This window comes from Camelus ferus, chromosome 9 (assembly GCF_009834535.1).
Source record: "Camelus ferus isolate YT-003-E chromosome 9, BCGSAC_Cfer_1.0, whole genome shotgun sequence".
Lineage (NCBI taxonomy): Eukaryota > Metazoa > Chordata > Mammalia > Artiodactyla > Camelidae > Camelus > Camelus ferus.
The window spans coordinates 28,800,520-28,820,520 of record NC_045704.1 but is presented as its reverse complement, the minus strand read 5'-3'; the positions used below and the strand labels follow the sequence as shown (position 1 = coordinate 28,820,520).

Here is a 20,001-nt window from a genome sequence, read left to right as displayed (position 1 = left end):
GGGCAAACAAGGAGACACACCCAGAACATACCGTGCTTTTTAGAAGTATGACAACAGAGAGAGACAATGGGAGGCACATAGGGAGGGTTTTGTGTGTGTGTGTGTGTGTGCGCGCGCACGTGTGTGTTTAATGATTTTCAATCTACCCCACTAAAGCAAAGTCTTCAGTAATGTGGATGGATGCTTACTTTTTTGTAGGGTGCTATAATAGTTTCTGGGCAGCTTAAAAACAGCTAGAATAAACCTAGATATGGGGTACATATATGTACTTGAAACATAAAATATTTTGAAACTAAATATTTAGAGGAATATATTCCTCTAAATGGGAAGTGTCTAAGTGAAACAGAAAAAAGAGCACTTGCTTAATAAATTGAAAATTAGATCACAAATAGATATTTTCTATTATGTAAGACAAATATTATAGAGCAGGCAGGCAAAGCACGGAAAGTGCAACAGAAAAATTAATCACCCACTGAATCAACAGGGTCCAGTATGAGCAAACGGGCCTCAATGGTAGTAAGAACTACCTAATTGAGAGATCACTATGTGCTAACACCATTCTGGGTGCTTTTATATACATACTTTTATATATATTAATTCATTTATTCCTCATAAAAATCCCAATAATAGGACCAATAATGGTAGGTACTAATATTATTTCACCAATGAAGAGTATTAAACAGAGGTTAGTTAACTTGCCCAAGGCCAGACAGCTAGTAAGTGGTAGAGGCAGAATTCAAACCCAAGAAGTCTGCTTCCTGAATCAGTGCCCCTGACCATTCTGGTATGCTATCTGATATGGGATATTTTTTTTGATACCTTAATTTCAGCTGGTTTGTAGTAGCGTCTGTTGGGATCTTCCAATGATGTTCTATACCCATCTCTCAAGAAACGCTTAAATCCGTATTTTCCTTTCAGTTTTCTAACCACTTTATCAAGTGTCTGGTTAAACAGAACTTCATCATCCAAAGCAAATGCAGGATAGCTGATGCAGGGGAGTAGGGCAGCATCTGTGTTCTGGGAGGAATAAAAAAAAGAAGGAAATGTAAGTGCCTGCAGTGATATGATCCAGGAGGATCACAGAGATGAAAAGCCACTAAGGTTATCTGACTGACAGTGAGATTGCTGTGCCCCAAGGGACAGGGAGATGTCTACATGGCATGGTTTAGGGAACCTTACAGAGGAGATAAAATTTTGTTCAATAATAAGGAGTAGTCTCAAGGTTCAACACTGGACTCACACTTTAAGACATTACTTAAGGCAGTGTGTAAAATTTTAACACCAATAATTAGTCATTACAACTAGTTTGTCATAACAACTTGTTTATAATAGTGAACACCAGAAAACAATCTAAATGTCCAACAATTAGCTGAGTAAATTAGCAACTATTAAAATTTATATTGTAGAAATACTCCTAGAAACATCTGCAGCCAGATGCTATATAGGCATATAAAAACTTATCAGACAAAGAAAAAAGGTGAATTGAATAAGAGAAAAGAAACAAGGAAAGTAATTTTATTCAAAAGAAATTTAAATTATAAAAAATATTTTCCTAATATTTTATATATCTCTTAAAAAATTTGTTATTGAAGTATAGTTACCTTACAAAACTGCGTTAATTTCTGGTTAATTATATATTTCTAATACATAATATTCTGTGGCCAAAAAATTCATTTCAGTATAATGTTGCTACTCCTCCAAAAAGAAAACAATGTATCTAGTTCTCTATTGCTTTACAAAAGACTCAAAGGAAAAAGCGGCTTTCTCCACAGCTCTGCTCACTTCCTGAACAAGACTTCCATGGGCCAGGGGAGGGGGCAGCAATATCTATTCTCTCTTCTTATCTCTTCTGGCAACCTCTGACACTTAAGAGCACTTTCTTGCAAAAAACAAACAAAACCACACATCAATCATAAACAAGTTCATGTTAATTTATTATAAAAAAAATATCTTACATGAGATCTTGATTCTCTGGGTAACAGTGAGCACAAAGTTTGCCTATTGCGATTGTGGGCATCGAGATCCACAAATATCACTGACCAGGAACAGCCCTGGAATGAGAAAAAACATTTCCTACATTAACAAAAAAGCATGTGAACACTGGACATTTCAGTGAAATAAGTTTCACATTATAAATCAATGTTACCTCAATTTAAAAAAATAATAAAATTTTTTTTTAAAGACAAAAAATAAAAAGAAATTTCAGAAAAATACTAACAGGAAACAGCCTAAATGTCCAGTGACAGATGACTGGATAAAGAAGATGTGGTATATTTGTACAATGGAATACTATTCAGCCATAAAAAACGACAACATAACGCTATTTGCAGCAACATGGATGTCCCTGGAGAATGTCATTCTAAGTGAAGTAAGCCACAAAGAGAAAGAAAAAATACCATATGAGATTGCTCATATGTGGAATCTAAAAAAATTAAAAAATAAAAATAACATAAATACAAAACACAAACAGACTCATAGACATAGAATACAAACTTGTGGTTGCCATGGGGGAGGAGCGTGGAAAGAGATAGACTGAGAGTTCGAAATTTGTAGATACTAACAGACATATGTAGAATAGATAAACAAGATTATATTGTACAGCACAGGGAAATATGTACAAAATCTGGTGGTAGCTCACAGCGAAAAAGAATTCGACAATGAATATATGTATGTTCATGTATAAATGAAAAATTGTGTACACTGGAAATTGACAACATTGTAAACTGACTATAACTCAATAAAAAAGAAAAAAAAAGAAAAATACTAACAATGGTTGCAATCGGAGAGTGGCATTAGAGATTTTAATTTTTTTAGTATTTTCAGTATTTCTCAAATTTCTTGCAAACTAACCTGTTAATTTTATAATCATAAAAAATAAATGATATTTTTACATTTTCCCTAGATCTCCTTAGCTTTCTTATAAATCAAAATGTATTGATTACAAGGTAACTAATCATGGACCTTTATTTTAATAAAAATAAAAAATAGTTTGGTTAACATGTTTGACAAGAAATAAAGGAAGAACTGGTTTGGATTTGCAGAATCTGATTTGTATAGTCCTAATAAAGAATGTTGATTATGTGATCAAACTAAATGAATTTAGATACAATCTAGAATTACAGATACAAAAAACTACTTGGTTAAAACATTAAGACAGAAGATCTCAAATAACTGTAATGTACATAATGCTAGCTAATATTCACTGTGTCAAGCACTGTGTTTTATGCTTCACATTGATTATCTCATTTAATTCCCATATGCAGATATTATTATCTCCATTATGCTGAAAAGGATGCTGCCTCTTAGTTTAACAGAGGCAAGTTTCAAAAACAAGTCTCTGATACAGAAGCCCATACCTTAAGCACTAAGTTAAGTAATTTCCCACACTAAAAAATATCTGTCAAGAACCAAAATCTTAAAAGAAAACAGGTTGTAACAAAAAATGTTAATTTGACTGCTAACCAAGTTAAAAAAAATTACTGCTTATCCATTAGTGCTTTCCATATTCAACAGTGTAGTCTTTAATTAAACATAGCTTTATTTTGAGCTGAATATTTTGAAAACACAGAGAATGAAGTTGGAATATAATGACTGCCTCCATTACAAGAGGATTCTCAGAAAAATACATGGGGAAAGGAAGAAGAAAACCATCCTAAATTTCATGTTGCTTCATTACCTTCTAAAACTCATACCAATTCTCACCAACTTCAAGATGCATTCACCATGAAACTAAAATACCCTGACAAATTTAAGATCGAGTAGGACTATGATGCTAGATCCAAATATCAGACTCACTATATGTGCATTTTTCCTATTACCCCATGTTCATGCATGGATACTGGCTCATAAAATAGAATGATTTCTCTTATTATTTCTTAAATCGCTTTTAACTCTGACAACAAATGAACAAGGAATGAGTGAGGCTGTCTCCCAATCAGATCAATGTTAAACTGCTGCTTCTATTATTTTAAAGTCCCTACTTCTTGTCTGTCTGCACAAAACTGAGTCCAACAAAGCTTCATGCAGTAGCTGCCACTGTCAGAGAAATGTGCCCTCTGCTTCGAGTAAAACAAGATAGAACATGATCTCTGCTCTCAAGGAGCTGACCCAGATGATACACAGTTCTAAGTGAGATGAATACTAAACCAAACAAAAAGACTGCACGTGGCAATCCATGACTACATAGCAGGTGAGTGGCTTAGATGAATGAATGAATAATTAATAATAATAATAATAATAATAAAAACAAAACCAAGTTAACAGGAGAAAAATAAAACAGGGAACTTGGGGTACCTGATGGAGAAGGCAAGGACCAGAACTAGGATCTGAATTTTGGGGAAGGGGGAGCAAGTTGAGTGGTTAGAACAAAACAGCAGAGAAATGAATGCATGTGAGATATTGGGAGTCAGCAAATACACCAAATAAGAGGACTTATAGATTACCCGTAGGCTGATAATTAATAAAGTTAATAATTAATAAATACATAACAAATCAGTCTACCTTGAATTTTTTAAAAGATACAATCTAAGTAAGGTAATTTATAAATAATGAAGTGAAATGGCAAATTTGGCAATTCTTGCCATTATTTAATTAACATAAAGAGTCAACTTCTATTTTCTGGCCATAAATAAATTACCTATCCTGTTCATCAAAGTATTTGTTCAGGTTTCTTCCTCTGCCAGCCTCTGAGAAAAATGTGCAAAAAGAAAAATAACCTCATAATGCTACCATATTTTAACACTAAGATCAAAAGCTATTGAACTATTTTGTTTGGCTGTCATCTTAAAGCACATACTATGCTTCAAGTATATGGCCCAGATTTACAGAAGAATAAAATTCACCAAGGCCATGGGCAGCTATTCCTATTCAGAAGCAAATTTTTTAAAAAGTCATCAAGGAGAAGCTACACATGGAATTAAGTATCACTGACTTTAAATTATCAGACACATTTTTAGGTCTGTAAATTTCAAAGGAAGCTAGATATGTCTGCACTGCTTTGAAAATTTTGCATAATATGAGCAATCTCTCTTGTCATCATCTTTTAGATTCTGGCCTCTGTTCATTTGTCAGTATCCTGATTTCTCCAATTAAAGACAGGAATTTGAAAGGATGTTTTACATGTATATGTCACTCCAGAGTATCTGATTAACTTTGTATATTTTATTTTCATCTTCCATATCTTGAAATCATCACAACTCTGCTGTAATATCCTGACTGCATCTAAAGAGCATATTTTAAGTCTCACAGTTCAAATTTTACTCCTAAACTGAGTTAAGAATTAACTTTGCTGAGAGCAGTTGCTCTCATCCTTGACTACATATTAGAATTCCTGGGCAGTTTAGAAAAATCTCAACATCACAGCCTTCCCCCTATATAATTAAGTCAGAATCTCTAAGGGAAGTTCCCAGGCATCAGTATTTTTTTTTTTTTAAGTTCCTCAAATCCAATGTGCAGCCAAGATTGAGAAATTATGGCTGGGGAACAATACCAGTAGCATATTTATAACTCAGAATCAGAATGCATAGTAAAGCAATTCGGTGCTTTTAAAGTTCAGCTAAGAAATCTATGAAAGTTTCCTGGGAAAAGTAGGCTGAAGGCAGAGCCCTGAAATAGACATAGTGAGGAAAGGTACCATGTATGTGTGTGAGTATATATGTAGGTGGAGGAGATGTATACTAGATATGTAAGCAGCATACACCAAGACTCAGATGGATCAAAGGAGATGGCACAACGGCAGAAGAGTTGACCACTACTTTATAATAGCTGACCTAGACGTGCAACTCCATTCAGCTCACTATTTGGTATGCCATGGAAGGCAGAAGAGTAAGACCTACATCCTTCCACATTGCTGCTGTTAACTACTGGCTTAGTTCACGACTCCTCTCAGTCTCCTTGAGATACTCTCTAGAGGTTTTTCAGTTCAACCAATAAAGAACAGCACTTTATTAGTAATAACATGATATATCATTTACTGAGGGTTTAAACTTTGGCAAGCACTATGCTAAGTTTTTTATTTGCATGACTACCTTCTGAGTTAGAACCTAGTGTCATTATCTCTCTCTCTCTTTCTCTCTTTTTTTTTTAAATGAGGAAGCTGAGCCTTAGGTACATAACCAGCCAGTCAGCAAGCTCACTGGTGGAAGTACAGAGCACACAGTGACTCCTGCCTCCTGCCTCTGAATACAGTGTCATTGCTTTATGCCACATTATCCTCCTACTCACTCCCTCACCCCTTTCTTCCTTACCTATTTAATGTATATACAAATAGTCTTTAAATTTTTATACACAAATACACATATACTCATAGACACACACATACTTAAATGAATGTACTGACAGTGAAGCAGGGGGAAAAAGGAAGTGAAAGGTATTGAAGGTTACATGCAGGATTTCCACAAGTATGTTGACTCTTCCAAAGAGAAATGCTGATGCAACCTAAGGGACCAGTGCCAGAGGGACCAAGAATCTCCCAGGAGATTCATAATATTAATTCTCATGATTTTCAGTAGGCTCACACCCCTCCAAACCCCACAAGTTCTGATCCCTCCATTTCACCAGCCAGAGGTTGAGAGAAAAAGAAGAGTGTGGGAAGTGGGTGATTTAGAGCCACCTCTAGGGCACTCAGAATGAGGTGCTGCTCCCCTCTTCCCAAGCCTTTCCATGTCTGTGGTCATTCTTCATCCCTCACATCCTAGATTTAACCAGAGTCCTTCCTTCAGGGGAAGTTGGAGTGAGAAGAGAGTTTACATAAGTAAAGGGGGTGGGGGAAGAGAGGCAGTTGTGTTACCAGACTCTGACCTTAAATTTAAGACTTGAATACATAGTATTAGAATTGCCATAACAAGATCCATGTCATATTTTACATGTCTGCATAAGTTCCTAAACTGTATCATCACTGACTTCGCATTTTAATAGCTTAAGGTTAATTTTAATATTAGTTGCAAACTTCCTTTGCCTTTCCATTTTAGGAATCTTTACAAAAATTGTAAAGAAAATTAGCCTACTTTCTCAATCCAGAGAAGTAACCTGTATTCCTACATATTATTCCCTTCCAATGACAACTCAATCCATGTCACTTGATTAGGTACAGAAACTGGTTAAAGATCTTATGAAAATTTAAGGTAACCCTCAAGGTTTTCCCTTTTATCTCAAAGAAAATGAGATTTTAGACCTATGATTACAGCCAGTTGAGGGCTAAGTTAGGATCACAATTTCTAATTCTTTGGTTGCACACATTATGCAAATTCCCCTCCACATGTGATATACACTGATATACATTAAATCGACACCAACAAAGGAACTGACATGGAAATATACAGTATATAATGCCAGGAATATTTTAAAATGTGAAGACTGAACAAAAGACTAGAGAAAAAAAAACTGAACAAGGAAAATGAAAATTCTTTAGAGAAAAAAAAAACAACATGGAATATGCAAATTCTTTATTAAGAGGTTTTTTTTTTAATTAAGCAATCTTTTTCAGTTAGAAAACTAAAATTTAAGCAGCAAATCATATTCAAAGGAAAGGTTATTCAACCATGGGCTGCTACATAAATTTCAGAAATTCTCTGATCATAAGGAATGACTTGGTTAATGAATGGCCAAGCTAATTAAACATGCAACTGGAAAAATATTCAAAGTCTGCCATTGCTGTTGCTGTTTTTTTTACCTGGTTGCCAAAGAGGTTGAATCCATTAATTGCTTCTAAAGCTGCTTTTGCTAAGCCAACAGAGCTAAAAGAGAAAAGGAAACACTTTATAACTCAGATGTATTTGGCTATAAAATAAGAACCGCTAACTGATGAATATTCAAAAGTAAGTTTCTTCATTAACACTTATAACAACTTCCCTAAGAAGAATAATGTCTAAGAGACTTCAGTCTGACATTTCACTATTTTAATTTTTCTTTTTTATAGTTAGTGATCTTCAGGGAAAAATATTTCTAAGTTCACCTTGATCTAGACAAATGGTCATACTATTGATGGGAGAAGTTTTAACTCCAGTATCATTTATATTCACTGACTCAAGTGAAAAAAAGGAAAATGATGAACTTTAGAGGAAGGTGTATTATGATATGTGCACAGTAATATCAGGTTGGGCATCATTAGTTCAGATCAATTAAGAGCTTTTCTGACGTCAACTTGGAGCCTTAGAAAAGATATTGCACATTATACAATTACCATGGAGTTTAGTTTAATATACCCATTCAAATACTCTTTGCTTAGGGTCCAATAAAATGGACCCTCACAGAGCAAATGATCACCATGTTTCTCATTTTTTGCTATATTCTTGTTTTTATAATAATAAACATAAAATAATAAATGTGTACTCCTTTGGCCTCTGAAATGCCTCTACAATAATGGGGAAAATGGGTAGACCAAAATTTCTTTAAAAATATGACATCGTCATCTTATAAATATCAACCTATAAATATTTTAGATCTAATTTTATTTTAATTATTTCAATTTTTTGTTTTTATTCAAAGCAGCTTCATATTCCATTAATATTATTTTAAATTAATGACCTGTCATCATTTCTCTAAAGCAGTGATTATCAGAGCGTGGATCTCAGAGAAGCAGCATTACCTGGAAACTTGTTAGAATTGCCAGTTCTCACTGCTCTCTGGGAGTGGGCTCAACAGTTAGTGTTAACAAGCCCTCTAGGTGCTTGCTGTGCTCTAAATCTGAGAACCACTGTTCTAACACTGATGTCATCATGATTTACATTTTCTATGGCTTATTTACATGAAATGTTCTCAAGTAAGCATCAGTTTTACTACAGGATAGTAAATAGATGGGAAACTTATTCTAAAATATATAAATATGAGGGAATATAGCCAATATTTTATAATAACTATAAATGGAATATAATCTTTAAAAATTGTGAATCACTGTTGTACACTTAAAACTTACATACTGTTGCACATCAAATATACTTCATTCTTTGAAGAGCTAATGAAAACTGACAGACTTCTAGTAACATTGACAAGGAAATAAGACAAGACACAAATGACCGATACTAGGCATAAAACAGGAGCTAACACTATAGTCACTGTACGCATCAAAAGGATAACAAGAAAATGAACAATTCCACACACATAAATCTGACAACTTAGAAGGAATGAATCAATTCTTGGAAAAGCACAAACTACCACTACTCACCCAATAAAAATAATTTGAATAGCCCTATAACTATTAAGGAAATTGAATCCACAATTTAAAAATGGCCAAACAAGAAATCCCCATACCTAGATGATTTAGTTGGGGACTTCTACCAAACATTTATTGAAAAATTGACACCAATTCTACACAATCTCTTCCAGAATATAAGAGAGGAAAACACTTCAGAATTCAGGTAAAGCTAGCATTACCCCATTTTACGAACCCAGCATTACCCTGATATCAAAACCAAAGACAATACACAAAAACTGTAGAGCAATACCCTTCATAAATATAAATATTTAAATCCCTTTCAAAAAATTGGCAAAAAATATTAAGCAATATGTGAAAATTATCACCATAACCGACCAAGTGAGATTTATTCTAGAAACACAAGGCTAGTTTGATCATCAAAAATCAATGGGAATAGTCTACGGTCTTCTCGTTTGCTCGCTTTTTGAAAAAAGTCACTATTCCTAACAACTTGTCTCTCGATTTATTGGCCTATTGTGCAGAGAGCAGTGTGAGCTTGGACCACCACCTAACAGCACCTGTATAAGAATTCTAAATTCCTAGAAACAAAGGGTTAGAAGAACCCCTGGGAGTCACATACTCTGACAGTTCATGCAAAAACATTCACTGTCAACTGGTTTTCTTGCTTAAGAATGTGTTCCCAATGCCCTAGGAGTTCCCTGTTAGCACCCAATGCAAACACATGCATTTAACCAAGTAACTAGAAAACTTCCATTTACAAGGTGTGTGGTAAGACTCGGCAGTATTTTGAGAAGTGAGAGAAAATAACTTATTCAAAAGGCAAATATATAAGAAATTCTATTCTGGAGGAGATACATAAGGTAGCCAGCCCAAGGTTCTATGTTTAAAAATGATACAAAAAGACAGCTAAGGGATGAATCTGGAAATCATCTTCTAAACAAAGCATTACAAAGCAAACACTGTACTTGGACTACAGTAAAGGTTGAATTCTTTCCATTTTAACTTTCTTGCCCAATGCAAGTGATTGAATAATTGGACTTACCAGAAATTCACACATAGTTAATTTATCATTCACTGGTTATTTATATTTAAGTCTCTGACAAAGACAAGCTATTTAGAAACACAAACACATTCCTATTGTGATCTTACATTTACTGGCAAATATAATATGTATGTTGTAAGAATTTTAAGTGTTTTACTGGCACAAGACATTCTCAGAAAATTATTCCATGATTAGCTAACGAACATATTAGTATTAGGTGACTACTATCAATAGAACATTCAGAAGAGGACATTAGATTCTTGCAAGGTATTACCTCAGCACTCACTGAAGAGAACTAAAGTAATGTTTACTTGGGAGATAGTTTATAATAACGTGATTTATTGCAAAAATTAAAGCTTTTCTAGAAAAGATGATGGATTTGGACTAGGAGATTTAAAACCCACAATGGAATAAAAAAAATTAACTAGTAAGCATGGGAATTAAATTCACAAGAGCCTGCTCATTAACACTATGCTTTAACTTCCTGGGCTACCCAATCACACCTCCTGAAAGAAAAGGGACTTTACAGTACTATGGTTTTACTGGATGTTCATGGATTGTTCAGTACAGAAAAATACATAAAATGAAGCAGAATGGATGAACAGTTGCTTGTATTATAGCTCAATGCCTGGAATACCAAAAATTACTTAAGAAGACTAAGTAGTCACTTCAAATAACAAGCACTCTATGAAATAAAAGGGTCACGAAAACCATCTGAAAACAAGTAAAGCGGTGCTACGATGGTTACTCATCTGATGGTTTAGTGGCTCCTTTCTTTACTGGGGAAGTCAAGAGAAAAGAACATAAGATTATAAACAACAACAACAAAACTAGACATAAAAAAACAATAATCTCTCCATTTGGGCCTGTATCTACCTTACTAAATTACTACTAAGTTATTACAGTTTTCCTTTTCACTTCCCAATAACCAAAAAATTTGTAATTAGGTTTGGGATTCAATTTACATTTTACAGAAGACTCATCTCTTCTTCAAAACAGAGGTTTGGTTTAAAGGTAGCCCAAAGGGCTAAGAATATCCTTACATTAAATGAGGAAGGGAAAATATTAAAATTAAAATTCTTGAATTACACTTGGGGCAGCTGAGAAGACCTCTTGGAGGATACGTAACTCTGGGGATTAAGAATTAGTGTTATGACAAATAGGTACCAACATGATACATGGAAGAAATGTAATTAAATCAAATAAGATTTTTAAATGCAAGGGAATTTATTAAAAGACTTAGAGAATAAACAGAAGAAAAGAAGAGAATTATCTGAAATAGTTCCACATACCCTAGAAGAAACTGACCGGAGCATGTTGTCTGAGGAAAGTCCAGTCAACAGAAAAATCAGGTGAGCAGGGAATGGTTGCTTAGAAAGCATTTCAAGACAATCATACCAAACTTAGAACAATGAATTCTTTTACCAAATCCCTGAAAAGGAAGATTCCAGTTGCTGCTAGAATGAGGTTCAGATAAATGCAGTGAGATCACACTTTAGGAAAAAAATTCTGAAGGTTATCTTAGAAATGCTAAATAATTCAAGAATTTGGACTAAAAGATACCAGCAAGTCTAGGGCTGAAAAGGGCCGATCAGGAACGAACTGACCAAAGCATTAAGCTGAATAAGCTTTACTGATTGCTAAGCAAAGATATCCTTGAAACTTACCAAATTTCACCAAGAGTATATACTCTGCTGTTCCTTCAAACTTCAAGAAAACTTTTTAAGACTTTAAATTACAATGTGATACAGTAAAACATAATTGTGGGTTTGGAGGCCAACCACCTGGAATTCAGTTCCGGCTCTACAACCTATTGATTCTTATCCTCTAAGCAGTGGAGGGGAGGAAACCTCAAAACCTTCTAAATTTTAGTTTCCTCCTGTATAAAAGGCAATAATGTTTCCTGCCTGGCCTGAATAAGAAGTATTCTGTAGCTGTACAGTGCCCAAATGCAATTATTAGAGGACCACTGATGCTAAAGAGGGAGTCTGTATCCTCAGAATACTATGTGCGTGTGTTTTGCGAACCCAGGGGTGGAAATCTTCTTTTTCAAGGTGCAGTTTAGAAGGGATGTGCCCAGTGTGGCAAGGGAAAGAGGAGACATTTACTAAGTCAGTTGAGCACAAGGCCTTAGTGAGCATCAAGGTAGCCGTTAAACTGTGCTCTCTCGAATTCCTGCTAAGAATGGCACAGAGATGAAGAGTGATAAAAAGAAAGTTAGAAGGCAAAAGGCAAGATGAGTACTCACAGCAAGAGTTACTATACACTATCAGGATTTCCGAAATTTTGAGAACAGCTTAAGGATGTAACAAGGATATTGCATTAAAAAATCTTTGGATCAGATCCAACTAGGCACAGACAGTTCTGGGATGTTTCACAGCAACAGACTAAGAGTTGTGACTTTATCCCTGGCCGATAGCAGCCCTACATTCCACTACCCAGGCATGAGCACAAAAGGATAGTGGCCTCCCACCACCACTGCCATGACTGCATCCATGAGTGCCATAGGGCTCGGGTCTCTTGCAGTTTCAAAATAGACCACTTGGTGACATATCTAAAACAGGCTTGTAGAGATCTGAGCTAAGAAACACTTGAAAAAAAGTGTTTAAAGTTCTTTTGGGAATTGTAAAGTGCTAACCCACGGAAAATTAGAAGATCAATGTTAAATGTATAAAACCCATCATCCAAATCTAAATGGCAAACTTCTCCCATCCATTTGAATAAAATTGGCCTGCTACAATTAAGGTTAATTTTGCATGCAAAAAGTAGCAAAGAGCATCACTTAATCATCTTCCAAGCCTTGAAGTAAAATCCTTAATGATTCAATTTAAAGACTGGCACCTCAGGTACTGGAAAACAATCTGGAGCCTCTGTTTTTCTACTAGTGATCTTCCAAAACCCTCACTTTCTAGTGTTAATGGTAATTTTTACACAAGATTCTTTCTGATATCACTATGTTTTTTATAAACAGAAAAAACCCTACTCGAAATATTTTATACTGAAAATAGAGTCAGTGGGACCACACTGGCATATATTAAATAGTTATTTAAAAGCACAGAAGGGGCCTGATAAATCATAAATACTGAGGTAAATTTTTAAAAATCACTGTTTCTAATCAGGTAAATTTTGTCTTGAATTTGACTGATAATCTGAACTACTGAGAACTTAATTTAGATGAACGTTGAAATATTATCTTCCTATTTTTAGTATTTGCCAGAATTTGTTTAATGTTCGAACTGAACTTTACCACAAATTATTTCTCTCCTTTACTTTCTTTGCTGATTGCTGCTATTCCACTTTGTATTATAAAAATGCTTCATAAGAATGATAAAATTTATAGCAAACTGTGAATTAGTAGACCAGAGCTAAAGGAAAAATTCTTTTTGTTTCAATCTTTGTTATTAAAATATTCCTAAATGTGTGAGCACACTTACATTTCAGTGCTTACTTACGTCAGCTGTTAAAATGCTTTATACATAACTAATTCAATCATTACAGCAGCTTTATAAAGTAGAAACCATTATTATTTTCATTTTATAGATGAGGAGACTGAGGCACAGAGAAATTATACAGCCAGCGATCTGGAGCCAATTTTCAGTTTACTAAATATCTTCTATCAACTTAATTTTTGTGTGTGATTAGTCCTTCTATCCAAAAGGTACACAGCAGATTCCTCCTGACCAGTGCTTCCTAAACTGTTTCTCTACTTCATTTAAGTCTCAATGATCTAAACTGACCTATAGTTGATAACCTTTAAATTCTTAAATCTTTTAGTGTGAAATGGATAACACTAATTGAGCTACACTATCTAGTTAAACAAAATATAAAGAGTGTTAAGTATTTCTCATTAGGATAAAAATCAACTCAATCACACGAAAGGGAATTTTACATGCAATGCATATACAATTGGTGTTTGGCAATTTTAATGTACTTGAGCTTTCAAACAGTGTCATGTTTCAAAGAGGAAAAAGATAATGACTTGGTTGAGTAGAAAGGCCAAACCTTGGACTGGATACTGATATGCATGTACTGACACCTTAGGAAGTCGGGAAAGACACTCTGCTCTTTTTCTGCATCTGTTTATGGGCACTGAGAGCAGACTCTTTACTTTTAAGCAAATTTTACCTGCATCATATATAGAAAAAAGAGATGAAAATTACATAGAAACTGGAGTTATAATATTTCGATTTTTATTCATATTCAAACCCATACATTTAAATAAAAAAAAAAACCCAAAACCTCTAAACACTGAAATCAGAAAATTACCTTGAATGTAGCTCTGTGCTGCCATTATTATATTTGCTTCCTCTTTCCCAGACACCAAAGTCAGGAACACGGTAAACTCTTTCTACACAAAATACAAGGTTTTGAATAAAAGAGACCTAAAAGAAAAGAAGTGAAACATAAGTACATGTGCCATAACAGGACCCTTAAACATTAATAAGAACAATTAGGTATCTGAAATAATTACATATTTGAAAATTTGGATTTGAAATCCAAATATACACTTGCCAACCAAGGCTTTTTTAATATGCTGAAATTCTTATGATTATTAACATTACTGTGAATACTCTGGTACGCCTGGTTTTTCTCATATAAATCCTAAAGTGAAAACCTAACATGACACAGTACAGAAGTAAAATTTAAATCCTGCCAATGCTCCAACTATATTTCTCCAATGATGTACCTATTACTGTTCATGAGGGCTTTGAACCTTAAGAATTAAGAAAAATATACAGCACTATTTTATAGTAGATGATAATATCTGGAATCTAAAATGTCAAATGTTAAGTAAGTCTAAAACTTTGGAGATAAAAAGGTATTTCTCAGTTCTGAAATGAGACTGTCTCGCATTAGCTCTACCTAGCATCCTGAGTCTATTACTCCTGGACTCTAATCTTCCTCTTGCCTTTTCTGTAGTACAGGTACCCACTTTTTATAAACTCGAAGCTTACAGTTAGAGATGGGCTCCAACCAGTGGGTCAGGAGCCACAGCTTCCATGCAAATATTTCAGACATTTGATGAAATTTACACTTTCAATAGTTACTATAGAAAGCAAAGGTTATGATCAGTTCTTATTTAATAAAAGTTTGTTCATTATAATAAAGACAATACCTTATGTGGGCTACTGGTCCTGATTACAGGGTTTTTAATTTAGTCATCTTGTTTGGTTCAATATCACAAACCAAATATTATGCATCTATCTTGCCTAATATTCATCTCAACAGCCCTCTGAAGTGGCAAATAGATATTTCCCACCTCCACCCTACCACACATAATTAATATAATGTATATACCTGTAAGAATGACACAATAATAACACAAAAAAAAATAATAGACTAGAAACTTTGAGAAATTACACAAAGAGAGAAAACAGTAGGAAAGACCTAGTTGAGAAATCAGAGAAGTAACCACAGCTTTTTAAAATGATTCTTCCTTGTTCTCTAGGGTCAATGGAAAGTCTCTAAGCCCAGAGTCAACAAACTCATTGATCAAGAGTTGACCAGGAAGCAGCCTACCCAGTTTCTCTCACAAACGATGAATGGCTGCTGCAGCTGAATCCCTGACCTCTCCAATCTCAGTCCCAGCAGAGAGATATCCGCCCCTCAGAGCCAAGAATAGCTTGCACATTTCAGTGAAGGAAAAGCCAAGGAGGGTGTTGGGGCCTCACAGAAATAGAACAGAGCATTCACTCTAGGTTTTCACAAAACATCCCACAATTTCTCTACCCAAGAGTGCAGAAGGACATACCTACAGTAAACTTTTTTTTTTTTAACTTTAAATATTGGTGAGGGTCTCCTAAATTTGCCTAACTTCTTGCTACCTTGCCTATTTCCCTAAGGAAAACCTGCCTATATTAAAAACCCTGGTCTACTTTCATAAAACCTGGTGTCTTCAGCTTTTCCATGGTCTTTGGAGTTTCATAGACTCTGTAACACTTACAGGAAATACTTTATACTTGTCAGGTCTCCAAGTTAAAAGCTTTGAAACCATCTATATCCTTCTTCCTCTTATGACAAACCTCTGAAATATACAGTCCATACACTTGCCTCTTCCCCTATTACAAGGACTTCAGGACCAGGGCGAGGCACAAGGAAGGCAGTCTGCACAGACTGTGTGAATGATGTAACAGGTGGCTGGAAAGGCATTTTTGGCTAATGACCCCTGTAAGGAAAACTAAACTACCATTTATATCCAGTTCTGCAACTAAGGAGTTTGGAAATTATCATTCTACTCCATCCTAACAAGTAAAAAGCCTTTTAACTCTTCCTAGACTACCTTCCTTCTTTTTCTGGAGAAGATGGGGGAGGGGGAAAATTTCTCATTAATGATTTAATTTCATCCAACATCATGCATTTCTAAGTGGGTGAAAAAAATTGGAAGTAAAACAAACCCTCAGATGTTACAATTGGGTGTGACCCTCGAAAGCTCAACTCCACCTGACAAAATCATATTCCTTAGTATTTAATTTCTCACTTTAGAGAAAACTTAGTTTTTCCTCCTCTTGGGGGCAAAAACAACAAAAACATTAAGAAACACTGGAATAGGTCTATTTTGTTTTCCTATTTTAAGTCAGTTTCAGTTAACTATATTAGTTTGTGAGGGCTGCCATAACAAAATACCAGAGACTGGGTGGTTTAAACAACAGAAATTTTCCCAGAGCTCTGAAGGCCAGATCAAGGTGTCTGGCTTCTTCTAAGGCCTCTCTCCTTGGCTGGCAGGTGGGCCACCCTCTTGCTGCTTTGTCCTCACACGGTTGTCCCTCTGTTCATGCCTGCCCCAAGTATCTGCTTGTATATCTAAATTTCCTCCTCTTATAAGGAAATCAGTCAGACTGCATTAAGGGACTCATTTAAACTTTCCCCTTTGAAGACCCTATTTCCATATAAAATCACATTTTGAGGTACTGGGGGTTAGGATTTCAACAGATAAATTGGGAGGTCAGGGAACAGGGGAGTGGAACACAGCTCAGTTTACAACATATTGCCATATAATTTCTTATGGTATATTCTCTCTCTTTAAATGCCTACTCATTTGTAGTTATATTTGCCTTTTCATTCCTAATATTATTTGTTTAAGTGTTCTTTTCTGCTCAGCAAATTTTGTAAGAGGTTAAACTATTACCCTTAAAAAAATACAGTTGGTTTTGCCAATAGTATTTATTCTAACTTTATATTTTATACCATTATTTCTATTTTTATCTTTATTACTTTCTTCCACCTACTTGCTTCGTGTTTACTATTCTATTCTTTTTCTGACTTTAAAAATAGGATACTTACCTTGCTAATTTTCTATCAAAACTCTTTTCTAATATGTGCATTCAAGGCTAAAAATTGCCTACCATCACCACTTTGGCTATATTCCATGAGTACTGGCGTGTAGTACTTTCATTGTCATTTTATGGTATTTCTCAATTTCTATACTCATCTTCAAAATCATAAAATAGAAGTGTACACTTTCACCTGCTAAAAACAGGATATTCAGTGGGAATTTTTACCTACTGACTTCTAAATTCAGTGTGGTCAGAGAACATAGCCACTGATTCTTTGATATTGACTTAGTCTTTGTAGAGATTTACTGCAATTAATTATGCTACTCAAATAATCTATATCATACCTTTTATTTTTTGTCTCCTTGGTTTATCACTTTCAAAGAGAAATGCATTAAAAATCTCCTATCCCATTAAACTTTTGCTTTATATATTTTGAGGACATACTGTTAGGTTTATACAGTACTACTGTAGCTTCCTTCCTAAAGGAGCTGAAATGTTCCTTTAATCATTAAGTAATGTCACTCTTTGTAACTTTACCATAAATATATCTTAAAATATAAAAAATATTTAAAAACCTTAAAAACAAGCTGCTATAAAAAGAAAACCCCCAAATACAGTGGCATTTAAGATATAATTGATTTCTCAAACAGTATGGTTGGTCCATGTATGATAGAGTTTTATTTATTTAATTCGGCCAACTCATTTTTAAAGATTTGGTTAGAGACTCGGTCAGTTCCTCTTTCTAAATAAGGAAGAGGATTAAGTCTTGATGAAGTTCACACCCTAGCCATTACCCTTACTGGGTTCTCACATTCTGTGCCATGAGGTACCCACCCTAATCACTGCAGTACCAGATACCCTGCAAACTGAGGTAGGCCCCTATGCACTGAAGTCCACGTAAGTATTCAAAGTAGCCAATGCACAGGGAGCCTGTAAAACCTAGTTAACCCCACCCTGCTTACCATACATAAGCTGTCCCCTATAGCTGCGGCTAGTTGTTACCCTGTCCTTGGGTACAAATCCCTGCGTAGCCCTACATGGGAGCTTACTCTCATTTACAGCTGTAAACAACAAAGAACTGTGCATTTTATCTAGGTGTCACTGTGTTGTTTACAGCCATCAAAAAAAAATCTTTAAATCGTATAAACACAGGTTGGTGGGGCAGCTTAGTTCCACAATGCCATTTAGGGACCCAGGTTTCTCCCATCACTTGTATAATTTTCCGGTGGGTGGTGGAGGGTAGGAGCAGAGAATTTATTTTTATCTATTCTGCACAAGACTCATGTTTTCCTCATATAATCAGTCATCATTTCTTCAAATACTGTCTTTCCCCAATTCCCTCTATTCCTTTCTTCCTATGAAATATATTTTGGACCTTCTCATTCTATCTTCAGTTACTCTTAAACTCTCATTTATGTTTTCTATCTTTTTACCTCTCTGCCCTACATTCTGGATAATTTCACTAGAACTATCTTCCAGTACATAAATTCCTTCTTCACCAATGCCCAATCTACCTGTTAATATGTCCACTAACCTTTTAGTTGTTCATATTTATTACTTCTAATAAACATATTCGGTTCTTTTTTCATACATTCTTTTTCATTCTTTATTTTGTCTCTACAATATTAATATTTAAGAATTGAACATTTTTATTTTAGAGCTTCTTTCAAATAGCTGTTCTATTATCTAAAATTCTTTTGTTTGCAATTATTTAACTCATTTTCAGCAAACATTTTCATTTGTGGATATGTACCTAAAAATCAATTTTGTCTTTATTTCAGACCCCACATCAGCATATGGTACAGGCTTAGGGTTTCAATTGAGGGTCCCAGACAATAGTAACTTCCTATTCTCTGGGCCAGTGTGCTGAGGTTTTTTTTTTTTTTTTTTTTTTTTTTTTTTTTTTGTCCTCCTTCCACAGAGAAGACAGTTCTTTATAACTTCATGTATAGGATCACGTGCAACACCTCATCTTAAATGAGCCTAAGGGTTAGTCCCTGGCCCCTAGGATCTATGATACATTGATTGCAAAAAATGGCCTCAATGGTCCAACCTTCTCTTTATGTATTCCATTTGAAATGATTTTACAGTTCTCTCCAACAAGAGGTAAGACACATGATTAACTTAAGGCCAGCAAGGGGCCTACTAGATCCATATATATTGTTATCATTTAGCTATTACACTTTTAAACAAAAAAATCCTAAAATGCAGTGTCTTATAAACAACTTAGGTCCCCTATCAGTCTACACAAGCCTGGGCCAGTTCTGCTGATTATGGACCGGCTCAGCTGATCTTAGCTAAGCTTACTCATTCAGGTTGTGGCTAGTTGGCAGGTTGATAGTCGATTTAGGATGGCATTGGTTGATAAAAGCCATCTCTGCTCCACATGGTCTGTCATCCTTGAGAAAGGAGCTAGGCTTGTTCTCATGGGAAAGTTAGGGATCTGAAAGAACAGATGCATAAGGGGCCTCTTGAGGTCTAGGCTCAGAATTGGTACACCCTCATTTCTGCCACATTCTGCAGGCCAGAGCAAA

At 35.0% G+C, this 20,001-nt stretch overlaps 1 protein-coding gene across 4 annotated transcripts in view; it reads right to left on the bottom strand.

Moving 5' to 3' along the window:
• The window catches only part of PHKB (phosphorylase kinase regulatory subunit beta), a 164,507-nt gene that overhangs the window by 88,688 nt on the left and 55,818 nt on the right, over positions 1-20,001 (bottom strand). For all 4 annotated transcript variants that reach the window (XM_032486250.1, XM_032486251.1, XM_032486252.1 and 1 more), the window contains 4 exons: positions 14,460-14,575; positions 7,670-7,733; positions 1,956-2,051; positions 820-1,017 (listed from right to left, as the gene is read on the bottom strand). In XM_032486250.1, coding sequence (XP_032342141.1) covers positions 820-1,017; positions 1,956-2,051; positions 7,670-7,733; positions 14,460-14,575 — 474 coding nt within the window. The remainder of the gene's footprint in view (positions 1-819; positions 1,018-1,955; positions 2,052-7,669; positions 7,734-14,459; positions 14,576-20,001) is intronic.